Raw genomic sequence first — 18637 nt, 5'->3', positions numbered from 1 at the left:
ATATATATATATATGCTACTTTAGAATTACACAGTAGATATTGTAAACAGATTGTCATCACTTTTAAATAGATGGTGAAAACTATTTCCTCAACTTTTAAAGTTGCATCTACTAAGTTGTTGTGTCTGTTATTGTCTGTTATATTCACTGTTGTCACTCACAGACAGTATTCTGAGCTCTCTGGTATTTCACCTTTACTCTTCAGTTTATCTCAATCATTGTCTGTGTGTCACTCAGCGTTGCTCGACCTCTTTCTCCACCACTCTCTCTTTCTACTAAGATGTTTTCCTTTCTCTCTCTCTCCCACTTTGTCCGTCGCTGTCTTCACTCAACGTCTCTCCACACGTCATCGTCCCTGTCTTTAGTTCACGTTAGACATCAGTTCTGTGAGCTACTTTCACTTTCTTTTGTTTTGTTAACTTAAAAACACAACATAACTTAATCAGATGTGTTTATGCTTCATTGGATGTGGTCACTCTAAGTTGTTGATAAAACATTGATTGATTGGTCAAATTAAATTATACTGAGTCTGATGTTGAAACACAGCTTGACCACTGTGGAGGTCTGCCAAAGGTAAAAATTAATAAAGAAGTAAATAAACAATTCAATAATATTTAGATGAATCCATAGATAAATCTATCAATGCATGAACAAATAATTAAATACGTAAATAAACAAATTTATATATATTTTGGTTGTGAAAAGGGGCTATTTGTGTATTTCTACATTTATGAATTTATATATTACTGAGTTGTTAATAGTTGTTTATTTATTTTTTAATCTTGGAATTTTTCATCCTCGATAGACAACACACTGTGGAAACAAATGCGATTGTGCTGTGAGTGTTCATAATTGTTTTGAAAACCTCATATTGCAAAAATTGATCTAAATTATTTTTGATATATAATTTTAAAGCGATAGCTTTTTTATATAAATATATCTGATATGTAATTAATAAACTAGTTAATAATATTTGAAAAAACAAGCAAATTTAAAACAAATAAATTGATTAATTATACTTCCCCTGCTAAATAATAATATAATTAACTGTCTCTCCACACTCTCCACGTGAGACTGTTAATCTGTTATCAGTTTAAGTTTAAATTGCATTTTTAAGCCAACACTCGTCACCTCTTTAAACAACAGTCATCATGAACTCTCGTCACATCGCAGACAAAAGTCACGTGTATATCAAATTACACTACAGATGATAGCCGGGAGGGAATCTAATTAATATGAGTGAAAAGGCCTCTAGCCCATTTTAATGGCTCTATGTTAATGATCCTCCAATGGCAGCAGTGGTTGTATATGCAGGTACTAATGAACTCTTAATAGTGTTAAATCTAACAGCCTCTGAATGATTCCCCTAACTGTTTTATAGCTGTGTGGGCAGAACCCTAATTGGGGACTTGTGGCAGAGAGCTGCAGTTCACAGCTCTTCTCAGGTTTAACAACCTGCACGAGGCAACTGAGGCCGCACTTCATTGTGCCAAAGACAAGTGCTGCAATTACAATTACAGTTAGTTAGTTGGTAAACTCCTATTGTCAAGTAATGTGGCGATCAAAGAGCAAGGCGTGGTAACAAGACATAAAATGCTCTAAGAAAACCCCGAAGACAACTTCACACTCTGAAGTTAAATTCTGTGTCTTTGTGTACAAAAAGTTAGATAAGTTGTGCATCGAATAGCAGAACGAAGAGACCAAATGTTTTCCTTCTCATCTCACATGCTTCTTTATCTGATAAACTGATAAAGGTCTTTAATAGGATCACAGCGAGAAAAGGGTTTTCCAGCTGTGCAAAATTAAAGGTTACATTTTAAGTGCAAACACAAGGACATGACTGTGTTTCAAGAACTTGGAAAATCTTATCAAAGTAAAATTAATTTAATTTGGGTTGGATAATCCTTTAACTCAGGGGGGAGCGAAGGGATGTGTTTGTGATAGAAGATTAACTGTAGAGGAGGAGGAGGAAGTCTTCCTCTGACTGGGGGCAAAAGTCCCCCTGCTGAGAAACGGCCGAGGTGTGACGGAGGGGATTCCAGGGCATGCAACAAAAGGCAAGCACTTTGATTTGAAAAGCAGTGGTAATCAGCAACACACACACACAGACACACACACACAAAAACCACAGTGATCCTCCCCAGCCCTGCCCTAAGGTCTCAACCAGTTGAAAGGCGGGGGAAACTCCAGATGCTTCCCAGTAGTTGTGGGCTGTGACTTGGGAGAAGACTGGCAGACGCAGGACACTGATGGAGGGTTGGATATCTTTTTAATAGAGGGGGAACAATTTAACAGCAGCAGTGACTTCAGGCCTAAATTAATAGTAAAGCAATGGAGGATTTCTTTTTTTATTCGTGGCCTGGAGGAGCCAGGAGTCTCAAACAGAGAGGGGAGGGCGGTGGCGGCAGCAGCAGGGCAGAGGTTAACGGGTGGGGTGAGAGGAGGTTCCAGATGGATGGACTGGTGAGGAAGAGGGGGTGGGTGGACGGCTGGGGGGGCTTCAAAAGAAAAAATGACCCAGTCTGCTGCTGTGATGTAGCAGGAGGGAATGCAGGGCAGAGAAACATGTGGGGATCTCATAATGAAAAAGAGGTCAGCTAAACGTCCGAGTGAAGCTGCCAGAACACAGACAACACTGAGCGTTCGATAAATAAACTGTTTCCAGGCTGTTTTAGAAACCAGCTCAGATTATTTATTTTGTATCTCATTCACCATAATGAATTGCGCAGGACTGTAATGATCAGTGTTGCCACATAACTACCCAGTGGGTCCCTGGAGATGTCACTGGATACAATGCAGAGCTATTACACCTTTCAAGATGACTCTGCGGCTTTAGTGGTAGGCATAAACCTTTTGACTGGGGTTAACTTCAGGGCTTTTAAAACATGATCCAACCCCCCCCCCCCCCCCCCCCTCACTGCGGACAGACAGAAATGAAAACCTCTCCTCCTCACACACACCTACTTGCTCTCTGCTTCAGGGCCTGCTAAAGCCATTATGGCTCTAACAGAGATAGGATCGGCTCCTGGCAGCCAGACAAATAGTTAGTTAGACGGTTAGATATACAGACAGCGACCTGCACACTGAGAAGTCTCTGTGCTTGAGACGGGCCGGCTAAATGTCTGGCTGCTCTTCAGAGGCTCTCAGGTGTGACCGGCTGCCCTCCTGTGTGCGGCGGCCAAAGCGGCGGACAGGCACAGAGGAGTTTGTGTGAGCCGGGAGTCCAGTGAATATCTGCTCTATCTCCCCCGTCACAGGCCGCATGTGCTCATGCGAGCAGCTCAAACACAAGCCAGATCTTCTTTCCTGCTGAACCATGCCAGCTTTCAGTGAGTTAATGCATATTTTTAGTCTGAGCCAAGGTCAAACATCTTGCCAAAGACCTGTCTGACGCGTAATTTTTCCCAGCAGCTGCGGTTTCTAGCATTTGATGACTAACTTTGCATATGAATCAAAGACTTAAACCAGACCACAAATGCATCGCACCAGGATTTTAAGAGAGGATGATGGAGGCTTTGGTTCTGAGCTTAGTCATACATACATCTTTCTCCTAACAGTGCTACACTGCTGGAGCCTGAGCCCCTCTGAAGAGGCCCTAATGTCCCCCACCCTGCACATGCACACACACATTTGTGCACGCACACTCACACACAACTCTTCCCTAAAATTGCTGATGGCTTGTTTTCATGAACATATATTATTTCCAGATGGAGGTCATGAATAAAACCCGACGGAAACAAGTCGGGTGAAACTGGAAACTTAAAAAAACAGAAATGCAGGGGTATGGAGCCGAGTAAAAAAAACAATCTCACTCCTCCCCCCTGCTCATTCCCTGAACCTCTCACAAAAGACCAACTTGTCAATTACACGGATAGAAACAGAGGAACACTGTACCACACATGAGCACGAGGGCACTAATACCACATGCTCGTTTTAAAGGTTTCACCACCATGCAAATATGAAAACATCCCCAAACAAAAAATGACTTTCATACAAAAACAAAAAAGGGCTCAGAGCTGCCCAACCTCCAAACCTCCACACGTATTTCCAGCTTTCCAGCTAAATAAACAAAGTCAGGAAAGAAAGGGAATACTCTCAGACTCGAGTGCTGTTGAAGACCTCCTCTGGAATAACCGCAGAACACGGTGCTGGTTCACCAACCCCAGGCGCGCGGACCAAACCCGAATGTGATGAAAGATGCATTGTTATGCTGTGAATATGCACCGCGCTCAACTGAATAACCTAATGAATCGATCACAGCTCGGCATACGTGATGTGTTTCAAAGCATTCTAAGCATAAAACAACATGTGCGAGCTGCGTACGGAGCCAGAACATCCATTAGCTCTGTCGAAAAGATTGCCAAGAAAAAGCAGACGCCAGACGTTTTCTTCTCCGGGCTGATGTGGAGGAGGATGGGCCACAGCTGTAAGCTTCAATAAATTACATCTTATCACTGGCTGGAAAAGTCAGGGGATGTGAACTGTGTTATCAGTGTGAAGACCTTATTTGTGAATATAAACGATTCAAAAGTTATGTTGTGTGACCGACTTGGTGAGTCAGAGTTTGACTTTTCAGATCACTGAGATATGACTGTCAGCCTGGATCTGTGTCCTGGAGGAAGAAAGCAAATTTAAAGGAAAATCCCAGTTGACAAGATGATGAGAAGGTGGATATAAAGTAGTTTCAAATGGAAATACGAAAACTACACCTAGCAGCTAGTTAGCTTAGCACAGAGCTGGGAAACAACTAATCATTTATTAGTGGCTGTAAACTTTACTCGCTACACATGGTATAACTTGTTCATTTAATCTGATCAATTATGGACTTGTAAAAATTATAATTCACCATGTTTCATGGGATTGTTTGCCACGTGGTGTCTTTGAAAGGACCACTGAGGCCCGGCCCTCGTCTGGACAGAGTCCAGCCAGCCGTTTCCCTTGGTTTACAATCTGCATGGTAGGTCATCTAAAACTTGGTTCACACTACATGATTTACCAGCCAGCAATGAGTTTTGCAAGTCGCAGACAAAAGCCCCAGATTGATGCTCAATCAGGAATTGCAAATCGCTGTGTAGGAAATTCATCAAAGATGCCATTAGAGAGGCTTGCTGACTTCTTCCATGTGATCAAACTTAGTTTGGGACCCGTCGGGGTTTCTCCTGGTAAAAGATCATGTAGTGAGTGACCCCTTGTAACCAGTCAGTCCTGTTGTATAAACTCAAAACACATGCAGGACTCGATCGCAAGACAGAAAGTCACGAAGTCCGCAGACTTTTAAAGTGGTGTGAACTCGGGTTTAACGTTTTCTCTGAAACTTTATCAATCAATACCATCACTTAACTTAATCAATTCACTAGTCACAGGCTATGAGCTAACCCAAGCTAATTAGTTGCTCATGTCATGTGATTATCTAATTGTAAAGCTGCTTTCAGACATGTTATTTTCCTGCTGGCCCCCTTGTAAAATGTTCGTAAAATTAGCGAATGATCATATGTGAGATTACAGCAGTCGAGGGGGCGTGTTTGTGACATTTCAAAAACACAACAGACACACAACTGAAAAAAAAACTCAAAAGTATCTCAGGATACATCATGTCCTGTCTCCTGAATGTTCTACCCAGGCGCCACCCCTCCCCTGAATGTTTTGGAGATTTTCCTGTTGATGTGAACGCATCGGCCCGGCTGCCTTCTTCATGTGTGAAACTCTGGACCTGTCAGACCCAGTTTTCTGGACTTTTTCCAGAGTTCACGTCTGAAAACAGCTTAAGAAAGCAAATAAGAACTTTTCCCGCAGCAGACTTTGTTTAATGTTGAGATTTTTGTGGCAATCAGCAGGTCTTTGAGTCTATTCACTGTTGCATAGACAAAACACACACACACTCTTGTAGCTCACCCCCTCCCCTTCCTCCCCCGGTACTTCAAGTCAGACCTGCTGTGTTGGTCCAGTGAGCTGGTTTGTTTTTTATCTAATGTGACTCAGACTCCTAATCTCCAGAATCAGACTCTAATCACTCAGCTTTGTCCAGACAAAAAAGGGGCCAACATGAGCCAAAGAGGACCCTGAGGCCTCCCTGCTGTGTCTCAGCCATAAAAGTGTAATTTCTAGACAGGACATGTCCTTTCAAGTCGGTGGTATGGCTGAATGGTAAAGGAATCATCACAAAACTATTTGGAATCTGGTATTCTTGTTTTCATTATATATTTTTTTTTTGCATTGTGTTTCTCCAGCCAGTCGGATCAGATCAGGATTAAAAGTTTCCCTGTTAGAAGAGATTTCAGGGTTTCTGCAGATTTCAACAAGCTCAACATAAGACTTTTAAAAACAGTCATAACTAAAATTACATAACACCTATTACAATATCGGAATCCCAGCATTACTTACGGTTCCCCATAATTAACGATAAGGTGGAGTGGCCGAGTAGAGAACAACCCTTCAAACCTCTTTTATATTTCCAGTGACAGGTAGAGCGAGCTGCCAAAACATTTCTCTTAAAACAAGAACTAATTTGTAAGCATTACAGAAGTGGTGTTAACATAATTAACACTTACCTAAACATATGTAAGACCTAGTGGATCATATTAAATCATGCAAGACTTTTTGAAGGGCTAGAATTCAGATTAAACCAGTTTACATATATACTGAAATATGTGAGGAGTGTGGGGATGATATATTTATGTGTTATCACATGTCGTTCTGTCTCACCAGAAACTCTGTGGCTGATGACTCCTGATACTACAACTCCTGACCTTACATATCCCCCAGTCTGCCACCCTGCAGTCCTGCCATTATCTGGGCCTCACCAGGTTCCTCCTGGCAGGCACAGATGGGGAGCCCATTCGTGTGCAAACCACAGATCGAGCCCCGATTGTCCCCGATGACTGTCTTTGTCTAACAGTAATGCCGCTTCCCTCAACATAAGAAAGGGGCCAGTAAGTAAGCTAATTTACATGTATTAATTAAGGCTAATAATGAGCCCAGCATGACGCTGCATTTCAATGCATTCCTCTGGTATTGTGCAAACTCTGCGGAGCTCCCTAGGTTTGCAGCCTCACCCATTCAGAAGGGCCACAGATTGTTGATGTGGGGGCACGCGATCAGATAAAGGACTTAAACACACACAAAACCAGGTCAGTATACACATGCAAGTTTCCCCTCCCTCACTGACACACACACACCCGCACACGTGCTAATGAGAAATAAATAAAAACCTGTTGATTACGGTAACACTTAAATGAATTAAAAGTGCAAATGACCACAACAGCAAAAATTAAAAACAATACATTTATATAATTACAAATTGTAAAACTGTACAGTTACAATAAGTGAAGTATAAAAAAAAAAGACACTGAAGTGAATAATTTTTCATTGAAAATAAAAGGTTTCACCCACAAGGTGCACGTATAAGCTAAAATGCACAATCATGTAAGAACATTTACATTTAATTTGATCATATAAATATTTATGAACTAAGCACTAGAAAAACTAAGTTTACAAAAGTATGTAAAACAGACTCTGGAATGGTTTGAATCATCGATGCTCATTGTTTATGTGTAAATGCTTACATGGTTGTTTCCCTCTCGTACCACAGCGCAGCTAAGCCAGGGAACCGTGAAAAAACAGCCGCAACCTCAGCGCATTAACAGTAAAGTGTATTTCTATAAGAGCTTGTTTTCTTTTCTCGTCCTCGGGCTTCAAACGCTGAGCTGCAGTGGCTGTTCTCATTACCTCTTTGGCTTGAAAGTCCTACTACAGGGACCCGGCCTCACAACGAGAGCCAACACACATGGTGCATAAAGACATGGTAGAAAAAAAACAAAAACATGTCAAGGGCACAAGGCTCTCCCTCCTTAATTGTACCTGAAGGGAAATCCCTTTAAATAGTAGTTGGCAGAGGCAGTGAGCTGGCAGGCAGATCAAACAGTCACCGAGCAGAAGCCCTATAAATACATCACATTCACTCGCCTCGCTTCAAACGCCGCGTCGTCCCCTGCGCCCGTCTCCGTGAACCCACAGAGACGAGCTGCGTGCATCATGTTTCACGAGGAGGACACTGTCTCTCATCTTGAGTGCAACGTTTTGCTTTGCTTCACATCACCGGCTGTGCGTTCGCTCTCATCCTCACTCCGCAGCGACTCAGAGGAGGTTCAATACAGGGCCGCTCTGTTTGTTCCTCGCGTCACGCCGTGGACGTTTCGGGGGCTTTGGTTTTCTTCACGTAGACCTCTGACGTCCCACCGGGCACCAGATGACTGAAGCCGCTCCTGAAGGAGGCCAGGAGGCGCCCTGCGACAAGACAAGAGAAGGAAAGCCAAAGAATAAGAACCATGTTTAACACGTTTTCAATATCAATTAAGCAACATGCTGTGACTCGATATCCTTAATAACTGTGCACATTGCAACATTTAAAAGGCTTCATCAAAAGATTAAAGAATTAGTGGCTCAGTTTGTCTACTCAGCAGCCTCAATCATGTGGCAAACTGGATTTAGCTGCCTATTCTGAAAAACGTATCACAGAGCGTTTCCAGTGTTTGTGCATGAAGCCCATTTGATTTGTGTTATGTGTTTATGTGTGCGAGTTGTAAAACTTTATTTAAGACCGAGCTTCTTGAGAAGAAAGCAAATCGGACACAATTTGGGATCAGGTAACAGATCTGAAGAAAGAGGAGTTTATCTGCTGCTTTTACTAACCCGTCCACGTCTTCTGTCCAGTCAGGGTGAAGCTGTTGCACTGCGTGTGGGAGTTACAGATGAACGCCGCCTCCCTGGCGCTGTGGACCGACAGCACGCAGCCCTGCTGGCTGTAGGACGGCCAGCAGCGGTACTCCACGTTCCCGGAGGTTCCCATACCTCGGATCAGGGTGTAATCTAACCACAGGAGACACAGAGATGCCACTTCAATGAAATGAGGTTGCTGAAAGATTTTGGAAGCGCTCTCTGGGGGCGAGAGGAAAGTTTAATGATCCCCGTGGGGGACACTAATTCAGCGCGGCGCAGAAGGCAGAGACAACTGATAGGAAGTCGAAGAGGAGCAACAAGGAAAACATGTAACTGAAGAACGTCTACAGGGAGTCCAAGGGATTACTGAGGTTATGATTGACACATTTAAAGTGAAGATTCAACTTTAGGATGACAAATGACAAACATTACTTAAGTATAATATATATTCCTAACCAAAAAATTCCAATCTCTTCTGCATGTGGGTTGATTTATAGCCCATGTCTGTCGCCAGTTCTAAGGACAAAGGGATGCATCTGAAGAGACTGAATAATAATGATTTCATTTGCAAAACTCGCAATTATTTTGTAACCATTTGGTCTTAAAGGAAATCCTGAGACGTGTTTTGCTTGACTTTGTCCAGAACCCAAAACCAGTTTCACACAAGCAAAAGAAAAGCAGCAAATCCACACAACCGAGAAACAGAAACCACAAAACCCCCCCGAAAAAAAGCCACATAGAAAACAAATGTTGCTCATTATTTTTTCATAGTTTTCTTCTTTTAACGACAATGAGGAACATCTATTCTGGACTTTGTAAAATGAAAAAAACACCAATTTAGGCTCTTGTCTCACAAACAGTTGCTCTGCACTTAAGAGAGAAATAACTTCACCTTCCTCTTGCCAAACATTTGTGTTCATTCATCATTATAATTCTCCCAGTCAGACTTCTGGTGGATCTGGCCTTAAATCATCTGCTTCACATTAGCAGGAGCCATGAGAAAGAAGTATGCATGCACGCACACACACAGGCACACACATACGCACACACACACACATGCAGAAATGGACAAAAGCCTAGTCTGTGAGTGAGCGTATGGAGGAGGCACAAACTTTTAACCTTCTTAAATGGCAGGACATGTGGTGTGTGTGTGAGTGTGTATGGGCATTGTTGAGAGGAAAAAGACGCAACGTTCTACCTTCTTGTTCTGAGAAAAGCGAACAAGGAGAAGGAGTATTTGGACGCTCCTCCTCGGGGGAGAAAATAAAATGAGGCCTGCCGGGGAGACGCAGACTGTCGGGCCTCAAACGCTGCACAGACAGAGCCGGATAAATATAAGCTCTGTGTGTATAAGATGAACAGCAGGAAACAGTGTTCCCTTTGTATTTATATATAGAATCAGTATAGAAAGTATACATACATAAATTGGATCCTTGCAACATAATTTTGTATTTGCAGCTGTCTTTATAGAAACAAATTTACCAGATTCTTTATCCAATCAACTGATGCCCTCAGCTGGAGAAGTTACATTACCAGCGAATCTCCATCTGTCAGCAATTTCAAATTAGGACCTGGTACGTGATCAGCATCTTTTTTTCCCCTCTACACACACGCACGTTCATGTTGTTACACCGTGTTCCTCTTTGAGCTGTGTGGCCATTTGGCTTCTTTTATCAAGCTTTGTGTTTGTGTGTTTGGCTGCGACTCCGATTTTTTTTCTCTCCTCATACGAGACGTTAGTGAGCTCATGTTTTTTTTGCCTTTCGTTTTTCTACATGAGCTTCTTCGCTCTTTCTTTGCAGAGTTCGGCGGGGAGATCCAACTACATTAATAGCTGTCCGATAAATATACAGCCACGGTTGCCAGCCGGCTAGCTCAGCACATGGAGTGAGATATGTGTAAACAGTAAGCCCGGCTAGAGCTTTTCAGCGAGCTCGTGTTTATTCGCTTTCTAACATGGTTCTGGCTCTCCACCCGTTTCAGACAGCTCCATCCGTCCTGAAACGGGTTGCCTCAATTATAAGCATTCGTCTACAATGGCCTGGGTTGGAAAGAGTAGCGCCACCAGAGCTGTTTCATCAACAACCAAAATGGCTGCCTCTGCTTTGGAGAGGTTGCGTACAGAGGTCGTATTAAACAAACTGGATGGCATGTTTATTATCCTTGAAAAGAAGAACAAACACACAGCGTTTGTTGACAACCTAAAGCTGCTTTCACACACAAACTGAAGTCCGGAAGGGCCGTGCGTGAGAATGCAAAATGTCTGAGTCAGTTGCCGCATGTCCAAACGTATGTGGACCTTATCATTTGGTGATAACGTCCAAATACGTGATTGCTGCAGAGGCATTGATCCGTGATGTCCTGCCTCCTTCAGGCTCCAACCCTTGTCAGTTTCCCGTATCTAACCCAAACAATCTCCTGCTGTATTCCTCATATGTAAAAGGTGAACCCCAGGAATTGTCCAGTACCAATTTTCAGAGTTCAGACCCTTTTACCAAAAACGTTTTGTCTTATGCCCAAATATTATGGCTTTCAGGAGTTATTTCTGTCCGACTTGATGTGTTGGTCCAGTATCCAGAAAATATCTAGAAAAATCAGGTCAGAACATTTTCTGAAAGTAGCTTCTATGTCACCGGCTCATTGCTCTGACTGGCTGCAGGTCTATCCAATGCGTATAGAAGTGCTTTGGTCTGGGAATGCAGATAACAGGCCTTCGAAATCAAGAATGTACTGAGACGTTCCAGACCACATACAAAGGGAACACTCTGCTGATGCCAGGCTAAGACCTGCTCTGTCCAAAAATCCACCTATCAACACCTCTCAAACTCCATAAATAAACATTACATCATACTTTATTTGTTTAAATCAAAAAGAATGTTAAAACTACAAGCTGAGGATTAACTTGTCCAAAGCCCATTGGCACCAGCGTTTGCCCTTAAAGTCTAAAGCCCTGTCATCAGCCAGTAGAGCCTCAAACGAACAAGATATAACATATCTATTTTTTCTTTTTACTTTTCTGCTAGGGGTATATGCAGATTTTTTCTGAACAGAGCCAGACATTTTCCAATCAGCAGGATGACTGAAAGTACTTGCTGCTACCTTTAGCTGTGTTTTAACTGAAGTATATTTCCCAGTGTCAAACTATAAACAGAGCTCAACTAAGTTTGACTAAACAAATTCCACCCAGTTTGTCCAGCAACTACTTTTGTATCAACAAGAACCAAAATATGGCAAAAGAATATACACAATTCTCGAGGTCTTATCACACACACACTCAGCGGCAGCAGCGTTGGCTCAAGGCACCAACTTGTTAAACTAAAACACTCTCTCTCGATGTCAGCCTCAGCGGCCAGGCCTCTTTACCCTGAATGTGTGATTAAATTCACAAAGCGCTGCTATATAAACACTCCAGCATCTGGGGGACGGGGAAAATCTCACCACAGGAACGCGGGCCAGTCATTCTGTTATTAATATTTCATATGGCGGGAGGGGTGAGGGGCGCAGGAGCGGAGTGAGAGGGGCGGAGAGTTGGAGAGAAGAAATGTGAGGGACGTCTGGGGTTTATAGTGAGAGTATAGAAAAGTGAGATGAAAACCTTTGATTTGTAGGAACCATTTAAAAAGGAAATAGTATGTTAACTAGAGTAAAGTTCAAGAAGAAATCTCTAAAGTCGATTTTAGACACGAACTTTAGACATTTTCCTGTTACATGACGCAGAAGATTGTCCAGGTCAGACGAGTTCACAAAAACAGGAAAAAGGTCTGGGACATTCAGACGTGTTAATTTCGCTGCAGAAATCATCTGTTTATCTTTACAGCACTTTACCTGGCAGGTAAAGTTTTAGGGAAATGTCAGGACTGACTGACTTCGGACATGTGCATTTTCACGTAACGTCCCTCTGGAACATTTCAGGAAAATGTCCGTAGCTCTGCTCATATAACTTTTCTGAAAGGCGAAAATAACGAAATAATTATTTTCTTCTGTATAGAAAAACTGGATGTTATCCCGGCGCTGTTTGGTTAAATGAGGGGCCGACTGTGCTCTGTGAGCCAGAGACATGCAGGATTAATGCCACTCTGTTTTCATCTGGTCCTTTCATACCAGCTGCCTAATAAACCTGTCAAAACAGCATGAATGGGAGAAACACTCTTCTTCCCCTTCCCCCCCTCACCTTTTCACTTTTCTCTAAAGACACAAAATGAAGGTGGTGAAGGCTGTCGGAGTTTTCTCGATAAGTGAAAAAAAAAGGTGAAGCATGCGGGCCGACTGTACTTTATATAAAAAAAAACAAAAGCGACCTTCATTCCACAAGCTCGTACCTCTGATTACTGATGGAGGCAGGTTGTCCAGGTGCAGGCCAGACTTGTAGAGGAGGAGGATGTGTTCAAAGGCCTCCAGCGTCTGATTGATGTCAGCCCTCAGCTCCCCTGGACACATACAAAGCACGAAGCCTGGTGAGAAGATCGAACTGACAAGCTGCGTGAAGTCATCCAACATATATGATTTATTTTCCACTAAGCTCTCCCGTGTAATCCTCGCTGTGTGATCTCGACAGATAACAACTTGTATTCATTACTGCGTTACACGTCGCGGGGCACTTTGCCGAGGCTCATTAAAAAGAAGCTCACTTAATTACACGCCTCCAATATTGGCGTGATTTACTTTCGGAGCTTCAATAGCACAACGGAGTCCCGTCATGTCGAGACGTCTCTAGTCCTCACCTGTGGAGTTCATGATGTGGTCTACCAGGTGTGTGAGGCCGGGCGGGGCCTGGTGCGGCAGCAGGTAGGTGAGAAAATACCTGGGGCCAAGCAGAGACAACTCACTTAGACAGACAGAGAAACAGACAAGCCCCATCACATAGTCCTCACAGAACATGACATGTCTCACATTGGTGTTAAAACAAACAGTCCATAAAGCTGTCAAAAGAAATCCGACAGCTTTTTAGAGGGGAAACTCTCCATTTTTTCCCACTGGAACTACTTATTAATTTATCTCCTCCATGTAACTGCAAATTTTCTGCTGGATGTCTTTACTGTCGACAACAGTTAAGGTGTCGGCTCGGCCTGTATTTAAGGAATCATCCATGTGGCTGCCGCTCCGTCCATCCGTCACACATCCATCAACCAGTAAAACTGTCGCTCCTTCTTACCTATAGGCGTTGTAAATGTTCCTCTTCTCATTCAGGCCCTCGCACACGCCCCCGGCCGAGCAGGGCAGGGTGAAGTTTCTGTGAGGGAACTGCAGGGTGCAGTCGGCGTCGCTCCGACAGGTGGTCTCCTGCGCGCTGGCGTCGTCCAGGTCCGTGAGCTTCAGCTCGCCAGACACCGTGACAAACTGGCGGGGCTGGAAGTCCAGCAGGGCCACGGAGCCCAGAGGAGACTGGGAGAGGAAGTGGAGGAGCCTCACCAGGTCCAGACAAACCTGGGGAGAGAGCACATGACGAAACCTGATCAGCTGGATAGTTGGTTTAACTGCACCCAATTTCTGACAGGGAGGAACATACTGGTCTGGCAACTAGGAATGAAGTTAAGTGTGGATGTGCTATTTTTTGGCTTTCTCTATCATTTCAAACTTTAATGAACACAAAAAATTCAATCAATTCAAGATGTTATAACAGGCTCATTTCACACTGTTTTTAAGCATTTGACATTAAGCTGCAGGTAATGATTATTACCTTCACGTTTGTTCACAGTCATTTCCAACACAGTGATCTTAATTTAATATACCAAACCAAAACACAAAAGGAGTTTATGCTTTGAGCATTTCTTTCGTTGGATTTGTCGGGAGGGGGATTGGAAAATAGCTTTTAGTTTCTGTAACATTGCAATATTTCACATCACGATTTCCTGAAGCCAAAGTTTACTGCTTTTGGAAAAAACAAGTCAAACATCCAAAAAATTAAGAAGAAAAAATGAAAGAAAACAGCAAAAACTCTCTCTGGAGAAGCTAAAATAATTTGTCTAGCTTTTTTTTTTTTTTAGAAAGTGATTATTCTACTATCAAAGGTGTTGCTGATTTATTGTCTGCCAATCACGGATTTGATTAATTTACTAATTTTAATTTTTTCCAGTTGAATCAATAATAAAAGCAATAGTTATATTTTCTGGTATCTTCTTCCAATGTTGTCAAATAAGAAGCTTTTTAAAATGTCGATAGCACCGGATGAATTCCTTGTATGGTTTCTTCCTGAAAGTGACACATCAGACAATATAATCAAGTTTGATGAAAAGGCTAAAAATGGTAAAAAACATAAAAAGTCAAGTCTTGCATAAACCCGAGTTATTTGCTTTTATGACGTTTCCCTGACCACATTTGCAAACCATTTCCTCCGACTGTTTTTATAGTAGCCTTTTAAATCCTATAATAAAAACAGAAAGGGAAAATAAGTAGGCCACTACAGGCAAAATAAAAAGGCATTTGCCACGCACTGACAGAGCTTGAAATGATCCTGTCACACTGCAAACATAGCCACAGTGTTAGGTAATGCCGCGAGTCTCTCGGACGTCACCCGGTGGGATCGGAGCACTGTAAAAGCAGGGTTGGGTGAAACCAAACACCCGTGGATTACTGTAGCCTGCGCATATGCAACGTAGCTGAAAGGGGCTGAGCTGCTCGGGGGGGGTATTATGAACGGCTGCTTGTGCGATGGACCAAAATGAGGCCCGGCGTGGCGATGATACTCGCAGACCGCCATGTTACTGCTGCTAATCCAGTAAGAAAAACACGTATGCTCCCATGCTTCTCTGCCCGCTGCAACTCATTCTCTTTCTTTCTCTTTCAAACACAATCATGCGCAAAGACACACACAGCCACACATACTTGGATCCCTGCAGTGTGAATTCGGCCTGAGTTGATTCCCACTGTGAGCATACCTGTGATGGGGGTTGAGCCGAAGCTCCCTGTGTGTGTCTGACCTTTACCAGTCTAAACACTCACCCTGTCAGGACCACTAGACCTCACTGGGAGCAAAGCACTGTGCTAATGAGTCAAAACTTAATTTCTGAGGTCCTGGTTGAGGTTAACGATATGTGAATGGTGGTTACGTCCGGCATGAATTGATTATGGTTAGAAACCGATCACGTAAAATACAAGGTTTTGGTTTGGCTGTCCACAATTGACATTGCAAAGTCCTAATAAGGATAGCTGACCAAACCGCTATGTGTGTGTGTGTGTGTGTGTGTGTGTGTGTTTGTCTGAAATTCCTCGCCTCCAGTGGATTAACTCCAGGAGCCATCTCCATTTTCAACCTCAGCCTGATCAAATACACTGAGTGGCAGATGTCGGACCTCCAGCGGTTTCAAATGTCCAAGACCCCTCATCCCTCAACCCTCATCTTTTCTGGTGAAGAAGAGTGAGGGCTTGCACATGGGTACGTGCGCTCTTCTTCAGCGTGTGTGTGTGAGTGAGAGTGTGTGGTGCACTGTACAGGCTAAATGACAGGGCGTGCGCATCAAGAGCTAAAAGAGAGGAAGCTGACGGGCTTACCCTGAATCTGTCCTCCCAGGGGCTCTGGAGCAGCTGGATCATCTGGAGAGGATTCCCCTGCTCGAGAATGACCGTGACTCTTCCTCTCTCTTCTCCTCTTCCTCCCTGGACTCTTGAGTCTCCTGCACAGTGGCCTTTGAGCTGTGGGGTAGAGAACAACGGGGGTTAGTCGCGGTAAAGCCGAGCACAAAAAGAGATCAATTACATACTTTTTCTTTTTTTTGCATTTAGTTGTGCAGATATCAGTCAAAGCAGCAGGCTGGAAGTTGTGTGTGTGTGAGTGTAAACTGAGAGGACACGGTGTTCTGCCAGCCTCACTCCCTGCAGCTCAAACTTGTGACAATAAAATCACATTATAGCCAACAGGGGGAATGTGGTCCGTACACTTGTGAGTTTAATCGAGCTGCCGTGCGCACTGCTGTCACACGACCAGTTGGACGCGAGCTGCAAACCCAGCCGTTTAGTTCAAACTAGTTCTAAATTGGGCTGTAATGGTTTGAGTGAATAACCGCCGGGGGTTTCAGATGCAACCTGGGATAGCAGGGAGGACAGAGGCACATTGTCAGCTCTCGCCAAACTGGACCCAGGGGTCAGAGTGGGGTCAGCGAATTTAATTTAATTACATGGGAAAGTCCTGCAAAGCCAATGAGGCCTTTCTTTGACTCGGCTGTGTGTGAGACAAAGGAAAATGTGAGCAGCGGTGCATGGATTATGGAAAGTCTTAATAATATTCCATCAGTATTTCCAGTAGCTCCTGAGGTCCAACACATTCCTCAGCCGTGCAATGAAATATACTCTTTAGAATGTTGTTTGGGTTTTCGAACTTTAACTTCACATGGTAATGGTTCACTTTAGTATTTCAACTGATGCACGCACGGGAAACAAAGGTCACACGTAAACCTATACGACGTTTGGATGCTGTAGTCTATGTAACAATATTTATTTCTTTAAGAGTTACTGAAGCCTTGTGGGTCTTTAAAATCCTGCACACACTTTCCCTTCTCTATCCTCTGCTCGCTGATCACTCTTAAGGCCACAGGTTGACCTCAATTTAAAATAAAACATTTTCTCTACGACGTTGTTTGGGCGTTTGGACTCAAATTGAACGATTTACTGGATTAATGAAGTGTTTGAACTGATGCACAGAAGAAAAACAAAAGTCAAACCTCACCCTTATGACGTTTGGATGCTCCAGCCTCTGTAACAGGACTATTTCTTTCTGCAGTTTGTAGGAGACGAGCTCCCGGCAGCCTTGCGGGTCTTTAAAATCCTCAACACACTTCCCCATGTCTATTCCCTGCTCGTTGACCAGCTTCAAAGCCACCGGTTGACCTCCAGCCAGATTCACTTTGACAACCAGTTTGGTGTATCCAGAGCCCAGGACCTCCACAGCCTGCATGTCCACCAGGGAGTCGCAGCCCAGTTCATCCATATGCGCTTTCCTGGAGCCGTGCGTGATCTCATTCCACAGATTGTAATCCACAGAGGAGTCCAGCTGGGGAGCGAGTCGGGTTCCCTCGGACGGTTCATCCTCAGGTAACAGCAGAGGAAGGATTTCGTTGCGCCTCTGTTGGAGCTGGTAAATCAACGCCCCGCGGAGCTGCTCCTCATCAGCGGCAGAAACAGTCGCGTTGGAAAAGTGCGCTACTCTCGCCCCGTACTGCTGCACGCTGCTGACCAGCAGTGACACGAGGATCGACAGCACCACGAACGCCAGGAGCGCAGCCGCGCGTAAAGAGTTGCCCATCTCGGGCATTTCTCCTCTCGCTGGCACGGCCTCAGCGGCTGGAGAGAGGGGGATAGAAAGGGGGAGCACGGCCGCGGGCTCCGACGACCGCTAGCTCCAAGTGGAAGGAAAGACTCCTCCTGACTTCGGAGCAGGAGAAGTGATCAGCTCCTTGTTTCCACCTCCACCCGGAGAGGAACTCCCTCTGGAGGTGTGTCCTGCGCGCTCGTAACTTTACACCCGCTGAGACTCTGCAGGAGAGCTCAGGCCCGCGTGCACAAGCGCCTCCATGCTTTCACTTCACTTTGTCCGTCTACTTACACGTATTTACTTATACTTATTTGTTTATATGTCTCATGATAATCCAAGTGTTTAATTTAACAGTGATACAAATAAATGTATATACCTGAAATGTGAGTAAAAATATAATGTTAATGTAGTTTTGTGAGTGTCCTGATTCATTTAATCTAAAGCTAGTGGTGTGATCTGGTTACATTTCAGATGTAACATTTTCAATGAGATTTGACTTTTAGATTTAGAATTTAGATTCGGATTCAGATTGAAGATGTATATTTAAATTTGACAGTAGATATACATTTGGAATTAACATTTAGATTTAACGTTCAGATTAAGATTTTGCTTTTACAGTTAGATTCAGTATTTAGATTTAATAGATACGTTTAACATTTAGGGTTAATATTTGATTAA

At 43.6% G+C, this 18637-nt stretch overlaps 1 protein-coding gene across 1 annotated transcript; it reads right to left on the bottom strand.

Annotated features, from left to right (window-relative positions):
• Window positions 1-7294: 7294 nt before the first annotated feature.
• Window positions 7295-18104, bottom strand: pkdccb (protein kinase domain containing, cytoplasmic b). Its single transcript, XM_062398076.1, has 7 exons — window positions 17375-18104; window positions 16204-16344; window positions 13868-14139; window positions 13437-13516; window positions 13035-13142; window positions 8689-8865; window positions 7295-8283 (listed from the first exon to the last, which is right to left on the bottom strand). The coding sequence occupies exons 1-7, from the start codon at window positions 17957-17959 to the stop codon at window positions 8177-8179; spliced, it is 1470 nt and encodes a 489-aa protein (XP_062254060.1). The 5' UTR covers window positions 17960-18104; the 3' UTR covers window positions 7295-8176.
• Between the last annotated feature and the right edge of the window lie 533 nt (window positions 18105-18637).

This window comes from Platichthys flesus, chromosome 10, assembly GCF_949316205.1.
Source record: "Platichthys flesus chromosome 10, fPlaFle2.1, whole genome shotgun sequence".
NCBI classification, from domain to species: Eukaryota; Metazoa; Chordata; class Actinopteri; order Pleuronectiformes; family Pleuronectidae; genus Platichthys; species Platichthys flesus.
The sequence above is the reverse complement of the archived record's forward strand: the minus strand, read 5'-3'. Positions and strand labels throughout refer to the sequence as shown.

What these genes read in the sequence shown, in the direction of transcription:
- pkdccb (XM_062398076.1), bottom strand. Translation starts at nt 17,959, where the DNA reads ATGCCCGAGATGGGCAACTCTTTACGCGCGGCTGCGCTCCTGGCGTTC. An exon ending in AGCATCCAAACGTCATAAGG is followed by an intron (nt 16,345 to 17,374) that starts GTGAGGTTTGAC and finishes TCTACCCCACAG; the next exon opens with CTCAAAGGCCACTGTGCAGG. An exon ending in CCTGGGAGGACAGATTCAGG is followed by an intron (nt 14,140 to 16,203) that starts GTAAGCCCGTCA and finishes CTCTCTCCCCAG; the next exon opens with GTTTGTCTGGACCTGGTGAG.